The 17,595-nt window shown below is 43.8% G+C and overlaps 1 protein-coding gene across 1 annotated transcript in view; it reads right to left on the minus strand.

Annotated features, from left to right (window-relative positions):
- The window catches only part of syt6a (synaptotagmin VIa), a 56,843-nt gene extending 39,900 nt beyond the window's left edge, over positions 1 to 16,943 (minus strand). The window contains exon 1 of the mRNA XM_061258052.1: positions 16,787 to 16,943. Within this exon, the coding sequence (XP_061114036.1) occupies positions 16,787 to 16,943 (157 nt within the window). The remainder of the gene's footprint in view (positions 1 to 16,786) is intronic.
- Positions 16,944 to 17,595: the final 652 nt, after the last annotated feature.

Raw genomic sequence — 17,595 nt, forward strand, 5'->3', positions numbered from 1 at the left:
TTGTTCTTTAAAACCCTTTTAATACCCTTGACTTGTGTTCTTTGATCCCGTTATCAATAGCTAGCCAGAATATTAAAACAATTCTCTCCCGGGTCTCTGGGCTGTTTGATTGAACATGTGGCTCTAAATGCCTTAGACAGGGATTTTATGTGATGTGTTTGATAGATTTAGGATATACTATAAACCAATTCCATACACATGTGAGGCCCTGCTACAGTCACTAGTGTATCATTCAGAGTATTGTATTCCCTCCATGATTGAAGAGGCACGAAGCCAACAATAGGGTCCATCCTTTAAATAAGTTTATCGTTTCAAAGAAAAAACATAACTCTTATAGTACAAATCTGCCAGACGACAATCCTTCAATGATTAGATACGATCGTGAATGGATGCTCTATTGCATGCAATGTGAAATGTGTTTGGACTGCACATTCTTCAGACATGAAGTGGATGCATAATTGTTCCTCAGCATATGGACCAAGGGGGATTTCCGTGGACTACACAGGCTGAAACCTGGATATGGTGCCTGCATTTTAACACCAACAAAGAATGAGCATTAGCAAAGCAAGCTCATAGCAGGGTCAGGCGTCGCCCGGGAACTGTCTCAGTGCCATCCATCTTTCTAATGAGTCACATATCAACGGCCCACTGTCATCTCCTCCGTAAACAGAGCTTACAGCAGAACCCCACACCCCATAGGGGGGGTTCTGGATAAGGGAAGTCCAAAGGATGGCACCTCTGGGTTGACAGTACCCTTAGGGACCAGGTTCTGAGAACAAATTGAAATCAAAATCTTGCGTCAGTTGTGTCAGAGGAGGGGATTTAATGGAGCGTACAAAAATCCTGGTCTCCTTCGCCATCCGTGGATGGCATCGGGCCAGACAACTGAATTGGTATAGAGCTGCGGAAGGGGTTCGTCTGGGGACCAGGCATTTCCTCCAGTGCAGCAGCGTTTTTTGGAAACCGTGGCATGTAGTGAGAGCCGGAATGGTGCAGGTGGCGGATCTTCAAAGTTTAAAGGACCTCCGGCTCAATCTCTTCCAGGAGATTCAAGTGCTGTGATATCACTCTTTTGTTTTTCTCCGCATACGTTAGAGAACAATTAGACTCCCACGCCCGCGGAATGCAGAAGTGCAGTAATTAGGCAGATGCGGACAAGTGGATTGGCGACAAGTGTGTGCATCATTATTGTAATCAGCTCGATTCTCTGCGCTTTTTGCATGATTGGCATTAGTCTATATTAGTCTAGCTCTTAAACAACCCTTTTGTGTTCAGTGCTGCCTACTTACCTTAACATGAGATGAATCAACCCCATAAACAAGCCAGAGGCTTGAAACCTGCTGAGGCAGACATAATGCATTCCATGCCTGCCAGTGGCCATGGCACTGCAGTGATCCTGGCTGGAAATTACTTTACCATTACCATTTTTTGAGAGACATTGTAAGAGACGTTGCAAAATGCAGCAAAGCTCCAATTCCCTACACCATCAGCCCCTCATTCAAATGAAGGTTTTAAGAACTGCCATTTGAATGGGACATTATACCGATGTTTTGGCTAACTGTTGTCATAAAACAGTGTTAACCCTGACCCTCCTGGCCAAATGACCGCCTTTCGTATAATTTTGCCGTGTGCTGTATTTGTTACATGCAAGCAGTGCACAGTTTAATGATCAAATAATCACTTCCATTTGGACATTTTGATAAATTTCCATAAAAAGAGCTGGAACTGCTTGTATAATGGTTTCAGCAGGATCCTATGGAGACACCATCAGGAGCAGGATGTGAGGACGTTCATCTGTATCCGGCCCTCTCTGGGCTTCAGTAGCCGTGCTCCTAGCCTGACCCCGCTCACTTCAAAAATGCGGAGCAGATCTGCTACGCTTACTGGCTTAACCTCAGTCCTTGAATTAATGGAAAAATGTTCTCTTGGTATGGTTTAGCCATGTGCAGTTTTGTGCACCCCCTGTGATTTTAATTTAGCTCACACAGTTGTTTGTGATCAGGAAGACAGCACTCCAACCTGAATTCAATTCAAAACATCCTTATGTGGGAATTAGAGAGAACATGTTTTTCTCTACCAGTAAAGTGGCTCGCCTTTCAAAATAGAAGCATTGTTTTCCTGGCAGTTGACGAAACAGTGGCGCATTCCTTTGTTAAAAATATAGAAAATAAAACTTGCATGGCTGTGAAGGGTAAAAGTTGTTTTTACAGTTTGTGGAGGAGTTCACTGAAATACAGTAGGCTCCAGAATTATTTGCATCCTTGATAGATTATTTATTGATAGAAATGAATAAATAAAGCCGCATAGAATAAAGAACACAATTAATCATATACACGCCGTGAGCACTTTACTAGGTATTTATTATTACCTCATTTTTTAGGTCTTCTGCTGCTGTAGCCTATCCACTTAGAGGTTTGACATGTTGTGTGTTCAGGTCTTCTGCATACCACTGCTATAATGTGTGGTTATTTGCGTTACTGTCACCTTCCTGTTACCTTCTCTTCTGACCTCTAATTAACAACAGGATCAATGGTGTAATGAATTCAGCAAAGTACCATGACAGAGAAAACACCATGAAACACATACACCTGTGTTCAAAAGTGTCGCCATTAACCACAGAGTTAATGACTCAATCCTGTCAATTGTTTCGGCAGCAGAAAAACTGCCCCCATGAAGTATACTACCTAAAAGTTAGTTCTGTCCCCACTGTGTAAACAATGAGTGCTACACATTTTTTTCATTGCCAATTCTGACAGTGAAGCAGCTATCTTTTGGGTTCCATATCTCATGAACTTTTTCAGGTGGGTGTCAGCTTCTGCTGCAAAAATTCTGCTGCCAGCAAAAATAATATTCAAAGGAATGCACCTACAGAAACTTCCTTTTCATTTATTTTCCCTCTGTTCATGCCAATGCCAACCAAATGCTTCTTCCTACAAAGAAATATGGATGAAAACTCCAAAAGTTGAATTGTTTGCCCTTAGCAGTTTATCAGTCTGAGAAAAAAACAACTGTGCTCTTCCTCGTATTAGCAATTGCTTTCAGTTGTTATTATTATTATTATTATTATTATTATTATTATTATTATTATTATTATTTGATTTTTTCTAAGGGGGTCAGGCACTGGGGCACACAAACAGTTTGAGATTGTAAAAGCATTCTGTTTGCCCGGATTTAAAAAGTTGCGTTACACCTAAACTGTTGTGTCACATTTAAATGTTATTTAAAATAAATAACCCAGCCAATCAAACAGAAGACCAGATAGTAAATTGAACTTCGGTCACAGGTCATCATATTGCTACAAATGCACTGAAACACAAATGGGAAAAGTTTGTTTCAAAGCTGACTGTCGCTCCTCTTCCGTTGTCTTATTCTATTGGTGGGAGAGGTGAACCCATGACATCCATCATGTTGGCGTCGGCTTCGAGGCACCACGATTAGCAGTCACAGCCGGGGAAAGGCATGGCTTCACTTTCAGTGCTTCATAGTCTGATCTTCCAAAGTCTCGTGTCATGCTGACCCAGGGTACTCTGCAACATGTCAGTCCATCCCCGGCTCTGGTGAATGTTGTTCTCCAGGACAGTTACTCAAGTCAAGTCAAGTCAAGTCAACTTTATTTGTATAGCACATTTACATGCAGCAACAGCTGAAACCAAAGTGCTTTACAGATTGAGGAGAAAAAAAAAGGAGCATAAATGCAGATAAAAGTACTCAAAACAGTATCCAGCGTTTTCCAGTTTATCAGGCGCAGGGAAAGGTATTACCACTTTCAGGTTTTCATCAAGTAGCTGCCTCATGTGAAGAAGAGAGGGGGGAAGGGGGGGGACTTTGACGCACACAGAATCGCGAGCAGACGTCAGAGGCAATAGCAATGTGGCAGCAGCATCAGTAGGAAGGTGGGTGAATAATGGTGTGTGAGTGATGGGAGAGGAGTAAGAACTTCGAAACAGAGAGTGGCAGATGACCAGTTATGGACTTTGTCGTAGAAGGTGACGGGTATACAGAACAATGAGCAAGAAACTGGGCTTATAACATAAAGGGTGAAAGTTACATCCTCAGGCAGAACACTGCGGTTGTACTGCAATATAGTATGTCTGCAGTCCATTCAGTTTTATTGCATACCATGGCTTGGATAAATACTCAATTCTGATTGGTTGACAGCCATACTTTATATTCTTGTATAGATTGCTAAATTATTAAATTAAGGTAAATATGCAGGGTTTTTTTTCCAGAAAATATCTTAATGGCAGCATATTACATCTAGCTGAACATTTTTGTAGCCAGGGGTGAAGTAGGCCATTAAATGTAGGTTGGAAATATTACCTAACTTGGACATTACCCCCAGAATTTAGCTATTGTTTTCCGTTATTTGTTTCGCAATCAAAATTACTTTACTCATAAATTCTCAAAATTGTAAAAGCAATACCTGACAATAACAACAGAAAAAATAAATCATTTCATAAAAATGTTTTAATAAACATATTTGCAATATCTCGCATTTCTGATTTTCTGTCTGTTGAATCGGCCATTTACCGGATAGAACAACGTGTACATAGATACGTAATATTTAAAGTCAGTTTACTTCCTTTTTTCTCTCATACTTGTCAGTTTTGGTGGAGCATGCCTCCTGCTTCCGGCCGTGGGGCACCCACCTGGGGGTTCAATTGGAGGGGCGTGTTTTCTCTTTCGGTGACGTATTTCTGCCATGCTGATTGGCTGCTTCCAGAAATACCTGGGTGATTCTATGCCCAGAAGCCCAGAGAGCCTTTGCTAGAGTGGAGACTGCCAGTCATTGGTTTACAGTGGGTGTTCAACTGCGATTCTAATGCTAGCAGCAGCCTGGAGCTGTTTGTCTCTATCACAAATGTAGAAAGTACAGTACGTCATTTATTTATTTCATCAGCAAATACATATTTATTTAGTTTAGGCATCCAAAATGGCTGGCCTGCATTCATTGCTAGCTTATAGAGGATGTTTGTAGCTACAGCAAATGAACTGGTTAACTATCCAACTAACGTTACGTGTATAGGCTATTCATTAAACAGCTAACATAGTTCTATCTTGAATCCGCAGGTTTATAAAAGCAAGATGGTGCCTACTGTGTGCTGCCAAGATTGAACCAGTTAACTGCTCCATCTGTTAACCTAAATTATAATAATAATAATAATAATGCATTTTATTTGTAGTGCACTTTACATTTGGAGAGCAAATCTCAAAGTGCTAAAAATACCGATACACAAAGCAAGTCACAGAGACAACAATTAAGGTTCACAGGGAGGTAGGGAGGGATGGGGAGAGGTGCTGCTTGAAGAGGTGTGTCTTCAGCTTGCACTTGAAGGTGGGGAGAGATTCGACAGTTCTGACCTCAACGGGGAGTTCGTTCCACCACCGTGGAGCCAGAACAGACAGTAGTCGTGAGCGTGAGGTGGAGGTTTGGAGAGGGGGAGATGCCAAGCGGCCTGTGGAGGCTGAACGAAGAGGTCTGGCAGGGGTGTAGGGTCTGAGGTCTGAGGGTCTGGGGAAGACCCCTTAACTGCTTGGAAGGCTAGCACCAATGTTTTGAATTTGATGCGAGCCATGACAGGCAGCCAGTGGAGGGAAGTAAGCAGGGGGGTGACGTGTGAGTATTTGGGAAGGTTGAAGACCAGACGAGCTGCTGCATTCTGGATAAGTTGGAGGGGTCTGATGGCGGACGCTGGGAGGCCAGTCAAGAGGGAATTGCAGTAGTCCAGGCAGGATAGAACCATCGCTTGGACCAGGAGCTGGGTCGAGTAGGGGGTGAGAAAGGGGCGGATTCTCCGTATGTTGTATAGGAAGAACCTGCAAGACCGGGTCACCGCCGCAATGTTATCGGAAAGGGACAGTCTGCTGTCCATCACCACGCTGAGGTTCCTTGCACTGGGTGACGGCGTGAGTGTGGTATCCCCGAGGGAAATAGAGAGATCCAGATGAGGAGAGGTATTAGCAGGGATGAATATCATTTCAGTCTTGCCTGGGTTGAGCTTTAGATGGGGGTTGTCCATCCAGCTCTGGATGTCCCTCAGGCAAGCTGAGATACGGGCTGAAACCTGCGTATCAGACGGCGGGAACGAGACGAAGAGTTGGGTATCGTCCGCGTAGCAGTGGTAGGATAGCCCATGTGCAGTGATCACAGGGCCAAGGGAGCGTGTAAAGAGAAAAGAGAAGCGGGCCTAGGACTGAGCCCTGGGGAACTCCTGTGGCGAGGGGCCGAGGTGTCGATACCGAACCAGCCCAGGCAACCTGGAAGGAGCGACCAGTCCAGGGCTGTGCCACAGATGCCCGTTGCTGACAGGGCAGACAGGAGGATGGAGTGATCCACAGTGTCGAAGGCAGCAGAGAGATCTAGAAGAATGAGGACAGAGGAGAGGGAGGCTGCTGAGGGAGGAGTGACTCACTGACGGAGAGGAGTGCAGCCTCTGTCGAGTGGCCCGATCTGAAGCCGGCCTGATGGGGGCCTAGCAGGTTGTTGTTAGAAAAGAAAGAAGAAAGTTGAGTAGAAGCGGCTCATTCTATAGTTTTAGAAAGGAAGAAGAGATACTGGGCGGTAGTTCTGGATGATGGAGGGATCCAGAGTAGGCTTTTACAATACAAGATACAATGTTTATTTTCCACAACTCGTGGACGTTGTTCATTTTATTACAATTTTGTTTATTAATTTTATTTTCGGCTTTAGAAAAAAAAAAAAAATGTATGTAACTGTGTGAAAAATCTGCAACTGTGTTTTAACGCTGCTCCTCTCTAACCAGGGTGAGTTTGGATTTGGAAATATTAACCATCATAAGCCATTCAGTTATCTGAATGACTTATGTGTGTATTTCTTTGGCGAGATGGCAAGCTAGCCAGGCAGTTATTTTGTGTACTCCTCAGCCTGTAGGCTACTGCATGTTGATACAAACTTGTAAAAACAATAGGACAGTCGTAAACGTAGCCTATGGATCGTTCTTAATACACGTCACAGGTTTCGTGACTTTGACTTACCTGCTATTCTGGAGGATAACCAGTTCATACAACTGCACATGTTTTTCGCCAAATAATTTCTGGTTATTTTCTGCACAGTACATGATTGCTGAAATCAAGCAGATCGGGAGATAAGTCATTCTTTTGTTTTCCAAAAATTATTACCCGGAATTACCCGGAAAAAACGCAAAGGTTGTCAACAAGGTAGGTTTTCAATATAAGTAGACAAGATCTTACAGCAGGAAATTGAATACATACAAGTTTGTTTGGATGACTTTGTCATTGGTAAGTTTATTTTAAGGTGTTTTATCATATAAGTTCCTCATATTCAAGCTAGCATGAGCCAGTGAGCTGAGAAATCCCAAGGGCAAGTTTTACCAAGCTTCAAGTCCAAAATAGAGGCCTAGTAACTAGCTATGAGGTACTTTGCAACAAAATCAGCTAATAAATGTTGTGGGCATATCTCCTTGCGGTTATTGTCTTCCACTTGGCATCGTAGCTATTTGGCTAGCTAGCTCGCTACTGAAATATCATATCCCTAAATGAAACCTCTACTTGATTAACGCCATGCCATTGTAAAATGCCATGGTGTTACTGAAAAATGATGCTGTGGGCAGAAACGAAATTATGTTTTACCGTTAGTAAGAGATTGTGTGAACAGCTGAGTGTAGGTGTAGGCTATTTAGGACTAGTTGTTAGTTACATTGTTGCTTATTTCTGTGGTGTCACCACTTTTATGTTAGTAATGACCAAATATGGTAGATGCTATATAATCTGGGATCTCATCCATAAAATATTACATTACATTACATTACATTATTGGCATTTGGCAGACGCTCTTATCCAGAGCGATGTACAACAAAGTGCATACCCATAACCAGGGATAAGTTCGCTGAAAGACCCTAGAGGGAAGTACAATTTCAACTGCTACCTGTACAACAAAGAGAAGGACAAGGGCCATTTATTTTTATTTTTTTTTTATTTATTTTTTTGAACAAACAAACAAACAAACAAACAGAGCAAAAGTGACCAAAGTTAACTATCCAAACACTGCTTACCTGGCCAACTAAAAATACCGATGCACAAAGCAAGTCACAGAGACAACAATTAAGGTTCACAGGGAGGTAGGGAGGGATGGGGAGAGGTGCTGCTTGAAGAGGTGTGTCTTCAGCTTGCGCTTGAAGGTGAATAAACATTCATACTGTTGCCTGTACTGGATTGTTTGGCTATTGCACGTTTCTGTTTGGGATTCCATCACTGATCCCTTCACACTTAGAATGTTTCATATTTACCATTTGAAATCGGGGTGACCCCTGCTGTTTTGGAGGGTTAAGATTATGTCTGTGAATACTTCACACAACAGGATAATCTGGGCAGTGGATAGATAATCAGTTCAGACCATCCTCAAATTGGGGACAGTCCAGCGATTGTCAGGAGGGGCGAATCTGACGCAAAATCGTGCGGATTATCCTGTAGTGTGCACCACACATAAATGGAAACATTTGGTTGCACTGATCTTCGGCTTGAGGCTTCATTACTGATAGGCTACTTGCTGTTCTGTGCCCACGCTCTTGCTGTAGTGACGTGCTCTATCTTGTCACAAAGCCCTTATGAGTCATTCTGGATAAGAACATCTGCTAAATAACCAACTAACAGGATAATAATAAATTAGCATAAATTGCCAAACACACGCAATTATGCAACGCCGTACAACCAGACAGAGTCATATCCTATTGACCGAAGGTGTGAACGTCATGGGTTTTCCTCTCTCTGGCAGTATCATGCACGCATTCGCAGGTTGTTGTTCACATCTAACAGGTCTGCTTTGAAAAGCAATAAAACTAGCACCATCCTGGCCTTCTGTCTGTGTCTGTTAACATACTTATCGCCAGCAAACTGCTTCTCAGAGGCCTTCACACATTCAGAGCATAGATGTCAGACTACCCAGCGCAGGCACTCAAAGTGTGAACAAAGCCTGAGTGGGATTTCTCCCATCAGCCCGTGCGGTGCATTCAGCTTGCCTGCCGTGTTTGCCTCACGGCACAGACGCCAAGGACCGAGGATCCTCACTTTCCACACACTGCTTTCTCATCCCAGAACCTGTCTCCTGTCCTCCTCTTCCTCTTAACAATAAGTCCTCGAAGGAAAATTACTGTCGGGTGCTTCATAAACAAGGGGCACAGTTGACTCCAGGAAGCCGGGACTTTTATGTCTCTGATGCCGACTGCGCCCAGATGTTGTTCACTCGCCAGATTAAGCAGACTGCTTTGTACCCAGCCTGCCGCAGTTAGAAGGAGGAATTTGCCTCCTGTTTTGCATTATGCTAATGGGATTTAACTGCGGCAATGGTACTGTTGTGCCTTGTACATTTCAACTGATACTGCACAACAATGAAAATGCGGAGACCGACTTTTAAACGCAGCTTGTTTAATGAACTGGTTTTTCTCCATCTGACATACACACACCGACGCAATGGTAAGTGACTTTTCCACACTACGGTATTCGTGAGGAACAAACAATACATAACAGGTACTATCACTAAAATGCAGTTAGAAATGCCCCATACACACAGACATAGACACTCACACACACTCATATGTGCATGATTACTGATATCCTCATCTACCGGCGGGGGAGCTGTGCAAGTCACTGCTAATATGATCCTTCATGCATGCAAATATTAATCTAATTACTGAACAAGGTGTTTTGAATCATTAACCTCTTCTATGCTAATGTATGTAATGCATTATGTATGTCATTTTGATGTTATTTAAACAATTTGCTATGAGCTTAAAAACATTTGTGTTAAATGTTGAATGTAATTCTTATAGGATTGAGCATGGTTGTTTGCATCAGGATCGTTGTGTCTGCAGCATCATTCTTGGGATGATTGTAGCATTCAGATTGTGTTCATTCTCTCTCAGAAACAGAAACACACACACACATACATATGTATATTTACTTTTCACCAGTCAACCATACTAAACAAAAATCTGTACCCTGCAAAAACCAAAAAATGAATCATTATTAACAAATATTTTAGTCTTAAATTTACACTTAATATCTTATCTTAGACTTAATAATATAACCTTTTTGCTAAATAAAACAAAACATTTGCTAATGGGGTAAGACAATTTTCTACTTGAGAAAGAAAATCTTAAATCTCACTACTAGAAAGACTACTGTTTTTTGTTGTTTGTTGTATCTTTGTTCATCATATAATCCTTAGAGACAGGCTAACCTTAACTCATGTTCACCTTTCCACATAGATCATATGTTATTATTCTAAATTTAGAGTGGTTACCAAAACTGTGGAATCACCATTTTTTGTTGATTGAGTCCAGTAGTAGAAATACATCAGTCAAATCCTAATCTATCAAATCACTTTTCGGCATCACTTCCAAACATGCCCCCCCCCCCCCCCCCCCCCCGACACTCCACCAGCGGAAGGCCTGCTCTACCATCCTGCATCTGGCATAGAAGGTCATCTGAATTATTTAGACAGGCTCAATAATAGGGCTTTTGTGCCCCTGAAAAACAGAGAGGTGTAAAGAGAGGTCCTCTCAACCACTGTGAGCATGGATCAAGATGCAGGTTCCTGCATTATCCTCCATGTAGCACAGACCAGCCTTTACTTATTCATAGGGATAGATGGCAGCCTCAGCTCCTCAGTGGGAAAAGCTCAGGGGAAGATTATGCCCCAGCAATCTATGCTGCTGGGGAAGGGGGGTAAAGGGTGCAGGGGGGGGGAATGGGGCCAAACCCCCCCCCCCAACCCCCCTGCTGGGATATAGCTCAGGAATCTCCACAGCAGTGGGCACTCTGCCAACTCTTTTCTTTTGTCTTTCAGTGAAGTGGAATACAGATTAAAAAAGCATTTCCCCCAGAAGACCTTTCCCCTGCTGCTGACCGTGAAGTGGGTTCCCACTCTGGACGAGGAAAGAACCGTTTTAACCTGTGGCTTTAATGCTCCATCTCGGCAGGAAATCGGCTGTGTCTTTACCCACGGCATGGCCGGTGAGACCTGGATAAACTCCAGTGTGCTGAAAGCGCAAGAATAATCCACTCGGATGTATCAGTGGCCTGAGAGCAAAACCCCCCTCATTAGATGCCACCCGCTGTAGCACGCTGCTGAGCTGCAGTCAGTGTAATAGGCCACTGGTCTCCATTTTGTCCTGCTTCCCCACAACACGCAGCATGCCACCATCATTGCTCCCCTACCATTGCCTTTTAAAACCACCTCTCTCATTTGACAAAAAAAAAGTGCTGCTGCCCAGTTTTGTAAAGTGCGATTTTAAGCCAACTATTGCCACAGTACTATCATGTCCTTCACATGACACGGCGTCCACCCACACTAGCGTTAGCAGTGAATGGGGTGATCAATACTAACGATTTTTAAATGGCCCAAAACCACTTCTTTATAACCTCCAGTAAGGGCTGTGGTGCTTCCACTGAGCACTTAGTAGGATGGGGGAAGGAAGCCCTGGTCCTCGACTGCCAGAGATGTTCCTGGTTTTTGGTCTATCCAAACTGACTACAAAATTGATCATGATATGGAGGTACCTAGCAGCTCACCATTATGGTTCTGGATATGCCAGCTCACGCTCTTGACAAGACATCAAGCTCAGATGGAACAAAAACCAGAAACATGAGAGGCACTGCAGGACCAAGGCTGCCGACCAATGGGACGGGAGGTAGATCTTCCTCAGAGCTTTCACTAGCTCATTAATCTTCCAAACTGTCTCACCTCCATTTGTCCTAAAGCACCTGGAGTGTCAGCACTGCAGTGTAGCAGGAGGGATAGCAGTGCAGTGTAATTTAGGTTTGATTTCCAGGTGGGGCACTGCTGCTGTACCCTTGAGCAAAGCACTTCACCTGAATTGCTTCATTGACTATCCAGATGTATTAATTGATTGCATGTAAAGAACATTAGCTGTGTAAGTCCCTCTGGAGAAGAGCATCTGCCAAATGCATAAAATATAAATGTAAAATGGCCGACAGTCACAACCCCTTTAATGGCTTAAACCCATCAAATGACAACCCCCACTGTCAAGCCATATGTCAGAGAGTCGCTGAGCTCTGGGTTAGGAGGGAGTGTTCCCGGGATCACTCCTAAGGTGGGCTTTCAATAATTATGAGGGTGAGGGGGTCGTTTGTTCGGAAACAGGCGATGGACCAGTACTGCGGAGACTCCAAGATAATTCAAAGGACGTTCCTTTCCGGGACCATTCGTTCCGACACCGATGGAAAATTATTGCAATCAAAGCGTACTCAGAAAAGCGCGCGTTGAAAGCAAATAGCAGATCCCTGGCTGTTTGTCTGCCGTTCACTTCTCACGCAGCCCCTCAAAGGAAGCTGCAGAATGTAAGCCTCAAAGGATGTGAGGTCAAAGAGTTAAAAAGCATTCAGAGTCAGAGAAGTGTTCAGAATCAGCTGGAGTGAGACACGCTACACTTAGCCTATGCTTTGGTTTTTCTCACTCAGTCAAAGTTGCTTGACTTCCCGCACTTATCTTCATTTTTTGGCAGGAACAGCATGCTTCTGTCTATGTACCCAAGAAGAACGGTCCTCAGACAATTTACTGTACCATTTACAGTAAGGGCACTGAAAGGGTGGGGCGCTAGGGCAGACGCTGTGTACGTTTCTGACAATGCTGTCAGAAAACATCCAGAAGCATCCGTCGATGCTGCATACTGGAGGCGCATGGTTATGGTTCATGACATGCGATTTTTCAACTCGATACTGATCTTTCCCATTCAGCCGTGACAGGAATGTGAATGGGAAGCATGAAAATTGAAAAGCATTGATGTTTTGAAGCTATTTCAAAGGATAATATGATTATACCGCATTTCCCCTGTTGACTGCTATATCTTGCAAGCCAGTTTTTGACATTTATTTCCATCTTTGGAGTCTTACCAGGAAATGTCCATCAGTTTTTCACTGCAAATCCCCGGCAGTTAAAAACAGCTTTGTTTTTGCTTCTATGTGGCAGTAGCCATTTATGCCAGTGGATGGATTATGCGCAGTGGCATTTCTTGTCCCCACAGCTCATCCACAAATGCCATTGGCGCAGAGAAGTACATTTAATTTCACCCATGACGGTAACACCAATTGACACTGAGATTTGCACACCACCAAGGGACATGCTCCTCAGAGCTAGGATCCGTCTCTACGGAAACATCACCTGTGACATTCCCTGCACCCGGCCATGGTAAGAATTCTCTGGAATCTTGATGTTGTCAGACAATATTGTTTAATCTTATTACATATATTGTGTGTAAGTATTTGGACAGTAACACAATTTATGTTGTTTTAGCTCTGTACTCTACCATATTGTATTGATATTATGAGGTTAAAGTGCAGACTGTCAGCTTTAATTTGAGAGTACTCTATATTGGGTGAACTGTGAAATTACTGCCTTTTTTATACACAGTTCCCAGTATACGCATATAGGGTCCATAAGTATTTGGACAGTGGTACAATTTCTGTTCTTTTGGCTTTGCACTCTAGCACATTGGATTTGAAATGAAACAATGAATATGATATTACAGTGCAGACTGGCCATTAATTTGAGGGTATTTACAACCATCTTGTCTGATTTACATGACCAAAAGTAATTGGACAGTTGGCTTCTCAACTGTTACTGATTGGCCAGGTGCATTCAATCGCTTCTTTAGTGCTGGTATAACAAAGCATTCAGTATCTAGTCCTGATTCTAGGCTTTTCATCGCCATTGGAGTCAACAGTGATGTTGTGCCAATGAAAGTCAAGGAAGCCATTGTGATGCATAGAGACATAGGCTAAAAAATAGGCTGACTGAAACTGTTTGGGACATGGGTGCGGGTATTGTGCAAGGTGCTGTGAATATCTCAACCTACTCACCTACTATTGGGAATTAAAGACCTAGAGATGAACTGGAGATGAATGGGGGGTTGAAGGTAGAATACTAGAGAAAAGGCACAGGTGTGAGAGAGAGAGGGTGGAGGGGTTGGAGTGGGGGCCTCACATGTTGCTTCCACATGTGTCCACATCTCATTACTGGCGTTGTGTGCAAAGCCCTCTTCTTTCCTTTTCTATCTCTGTCAATTTGCCTGAAGTCTCCTGAAAAATGGTGGGGCTGGCACCGCCTGCTGCCACATTAAGTCACATCAACAGAGGTGTGGAGACAAGTGTCAGGTCTAGAGGAAGAGAGAGAAAAGTACCCTGTGGGGGCACTGGTGGACTGCCAGCAAAATACGACTGTGGAAGGGACAGAACCTCACCACGTTAAGATGGGTGTCCATACAAACAAGCCAGCTGATGACAGTTCACACCTCACAAGGTCCAGTGGTGGTGGTGGTGTTACTACACCTGTGGAATGTTAGTCTGGAGTCACACATGCATACGGACAGTGTTTCTCAAGTGTGATCAGTCACCAGCCTTCCACCAGCGACTTTGAAAGGTCAGAGTCTTCTTCCTCTACGCACCACTGTATAACCCAGCGGTGGGCAATGAAGCCTTCATTTCTGGTTTTCTTGTCAATTCTGGCCTTAATGACTTCTTTAGCCCTAACGTGTATGCCATCTGACATTGCTCGATAAGCGCTTGGAATGACAGCGGTTCTTGTGTCCCAATATGAAGCATTTTACTGCGTGAACCAGTGCTGTTCTATACAGCCATATTTTGCAAGGGTAATTGGTGAAAACAAAAACCTGCATACACACCGGCCCTCCAGGCTAACCCTTTTACAATATTGCCCTTTTTCACTGCAGTATGTGGATGTACTGTACATTTTATTGTGATTGAGTGCATTTTAACCGCTGTTGCATCTAGAGGAACACTGAACTTTTCATGTTATTTCTGATCCACCAGCCACACAACAGAGCATCACTGAATACCAGCCATTTACCATGCTATACTGCAATATTCCAGACAGACCTGGGTTCAAATACTGTAGTATTTGTTTTGGATTCAAATACTTTTCTGTGTTCTATTGATCTTAATACACCAGGCAAGCTTAGTCAAAGTATTTGAATCCATAAGATTCCAGGTAATTATCAGACTGTATTACATCGCATTTATCATGATATCACATGTTGTACTCCAGCTCGTTATCATGCTGTATTCCATCCCATTGGTTGCAATATGAGTAACTGTATTCCAGCTAGTTGTAACACTATATTCCATAATATTTATTGATATTTATCCCAGCTATACTCCAGCCAGTTCACACTATATTCCATTCCATGTATTGCAAGATACCCCAGCAGCAGTATCCTCCGGCTAATGATTACACCATATGCCGGGTTTTTAATCATGATTTATTCCAGCTATTTTTCATGCTGTATGTGTTTATCAAACTATACCCTCGCCATTTCTCACCTTATATTCTCTTACTGTAGCTAATTATCCAGCAACATCCCAGTTTTGCATTGTGTTATACCATGCCTTATTATCAGTGAACAGCCAAGCCCACAGGCTTCTGTTGACTTTCAGCAACACACAGCAGTGGTTCGGCCAACAACAGGCATAGTCCACAGGCTCTGACTCCGTGTGAACATTTATTTTTATTTTGGAGTCACTTGCACCGTTCGTACAAATTAAGAGCCCTTCTTAGTCACACACCCCGAAGAAGATTGTTTAAGTGCAGCTCGTCATCCACTAATCTATTTCGGAATATCCTTTGTAGTTGCATTCCTTTTGAAGGCACGTATTTAAAAGACTTGCACACGGACAGTTTAAGACAGCGATTGCTTTTTTGTTTTCCATTGCTCTTTGCCTCAGGGTTATGAAGACTTATTAAAGTTATTTCCTGGAGAAGTCAGGGGTCTTCTCTTCTTCATCTGTACAGCAGCGTGCAAGTTAACAAAAACCCTAAATGGAACGTCACAATTTGAACCAATTTCCTCTCTGATATTTGCATTCGATGTGGCGGGCAGGCTATGCATTATTGAGCAGCTTTGGCTAACTGATCACCTGAGGGGGCAAAAATGGGTGGCCTTTGACATTAAGTAAATATAGCAATGAGGGGTCCCTCATGCTCATTAGCTTACACCCCTCTCTGCATTCCAAATTGCGGTTTGAATAATTAAACGTTCCAACGCCTGTGCACACATAGCTGGGCATATTTCCATGGGTCATAGCCGTCTTCCTGTCCCCCTGGCCAGTTTTCCAAATGAACCCGGGAAAGCCTCCTTGGACATTGTCCCTCCTTGACTCACACCACAACATGAGTCGCCCCTCTGGGCAGTAATCGATCAACAGTTTTGCGCTCAGGGAAACTGCAGCTGAAGACCTGGTGGATTCAACCCCCCATAGAGAAACTACTTAATTTGCTCTACAACACTCTGCTGGAATACAAACACATACAGCAGTTAATGTAACCGGTTGTTGGGATAGGTTGTAGGCAGAATGAATGTTTTAAAAGTGTGTTCTCTTCAAGTTTGCAACACGAGGAGAACACCGCGTCTTTTGCCCGGAGCTGTCACTGCCGGTTTGTGTGTTCTGTTCTTTTCTGCATCGTTCATTCCTGCAAGGTATCTGGATAATTAAGGGCTAATAGCACTTTTACTTAACCTCCAGTTCCACTAAATGCTAATGTGCACAGCAGTAGATTTCAGAAACCGTGAGATGATGGAAAGCCACTAATTAAGCCAATTAGCAAACATCACGCATTCCTAAATCTGAGCAACAATGTATACAAAGAAGTGGTAAAAGAGAACCTTTTATTCTTAAAAGTTCCTTGCATCAGACACACACACTCAAACACACACAAACACGTACACGCACACACACACACACCCACCGCCCAACACATAAATTGCCGACTGACCTGTCTCCTTCGGGCCGGGGCTGGGGTTTCTCAGCAGTAAGAGATAGTCCTGGCAGGTATCCGAGTCCAGGAAGTGGCTGTTTTGAAGACAAAGGTCAACAATCAGGGCCACCGCCCTCTGACAAAACATGTCATTCTCCTTCCCGGCAGGATTCATGCTCCCCGACGCATTCTCGGCAGGTTTTAGCCTTTTCATCCAGTTTTCCACACGCACGGCGTCTCACATGCACTCAGAAAAAAAGCAGCACAAGGAAAAGAACTGTAACTTGCCTTTGCTTCTTGTCGCCGTTCTTGAGCTGTCCCTCAAGCGTGTGAGCGCGCGTGCATGCATGTGTGTGCGGACAGGGGGAGGGAGGAAAGCCTTAATGATTCACTTGTTGCCCCCAGGTAGTTCAGTGACAGAAATATTGCATCACATTAAATCTGAGCTCAGAAACCGAACGGAATGAACGAGTCTGCTCGGCCGACGGTCGGGGTCTGGCGACGGCCCCCCTCCCCGTACGCGGTAATGAAAAGTCTCATTAGCGGTGCTTTTGTTTTTCTCAGGCCGGCTATTCCCAGGGCAGAGGTGGTCTCCCCTAAGAACAGGTCCCTGGTGCCGTGCACACTACTCAGTGCCCCTTTCTCCCTCTTTCTGTCCCTCTCTCCTTCTCTCTCTCTCTCTCTCTCTCTCTCTGTGGTCGCCTGTGAGATGCTGGCTGTTTACAGATGAGGGGGGGGGGGGTCTCTCCCATGACTCTACAGCATCACATCTCTCTCCCTCAGTTTATCGTGTGTGTGGGTACAGGAGTAATTTTGTTGGTGTGTGT

The sequence above is a fragment of the Conger conger genome, chromosome 10, assembly GCF_963514075.1.
Source record: "Conger conger chromosome 10, fConCon1.1, whole genome shotgun sequence".
In the NCBI taxonomy this organism is placed as follows: domain Eukaryota; kingdom Metazoa; phylum Chordata; class Actinopteri; order Anguilliformes; family Congridae; genus Conger; species Conger conger.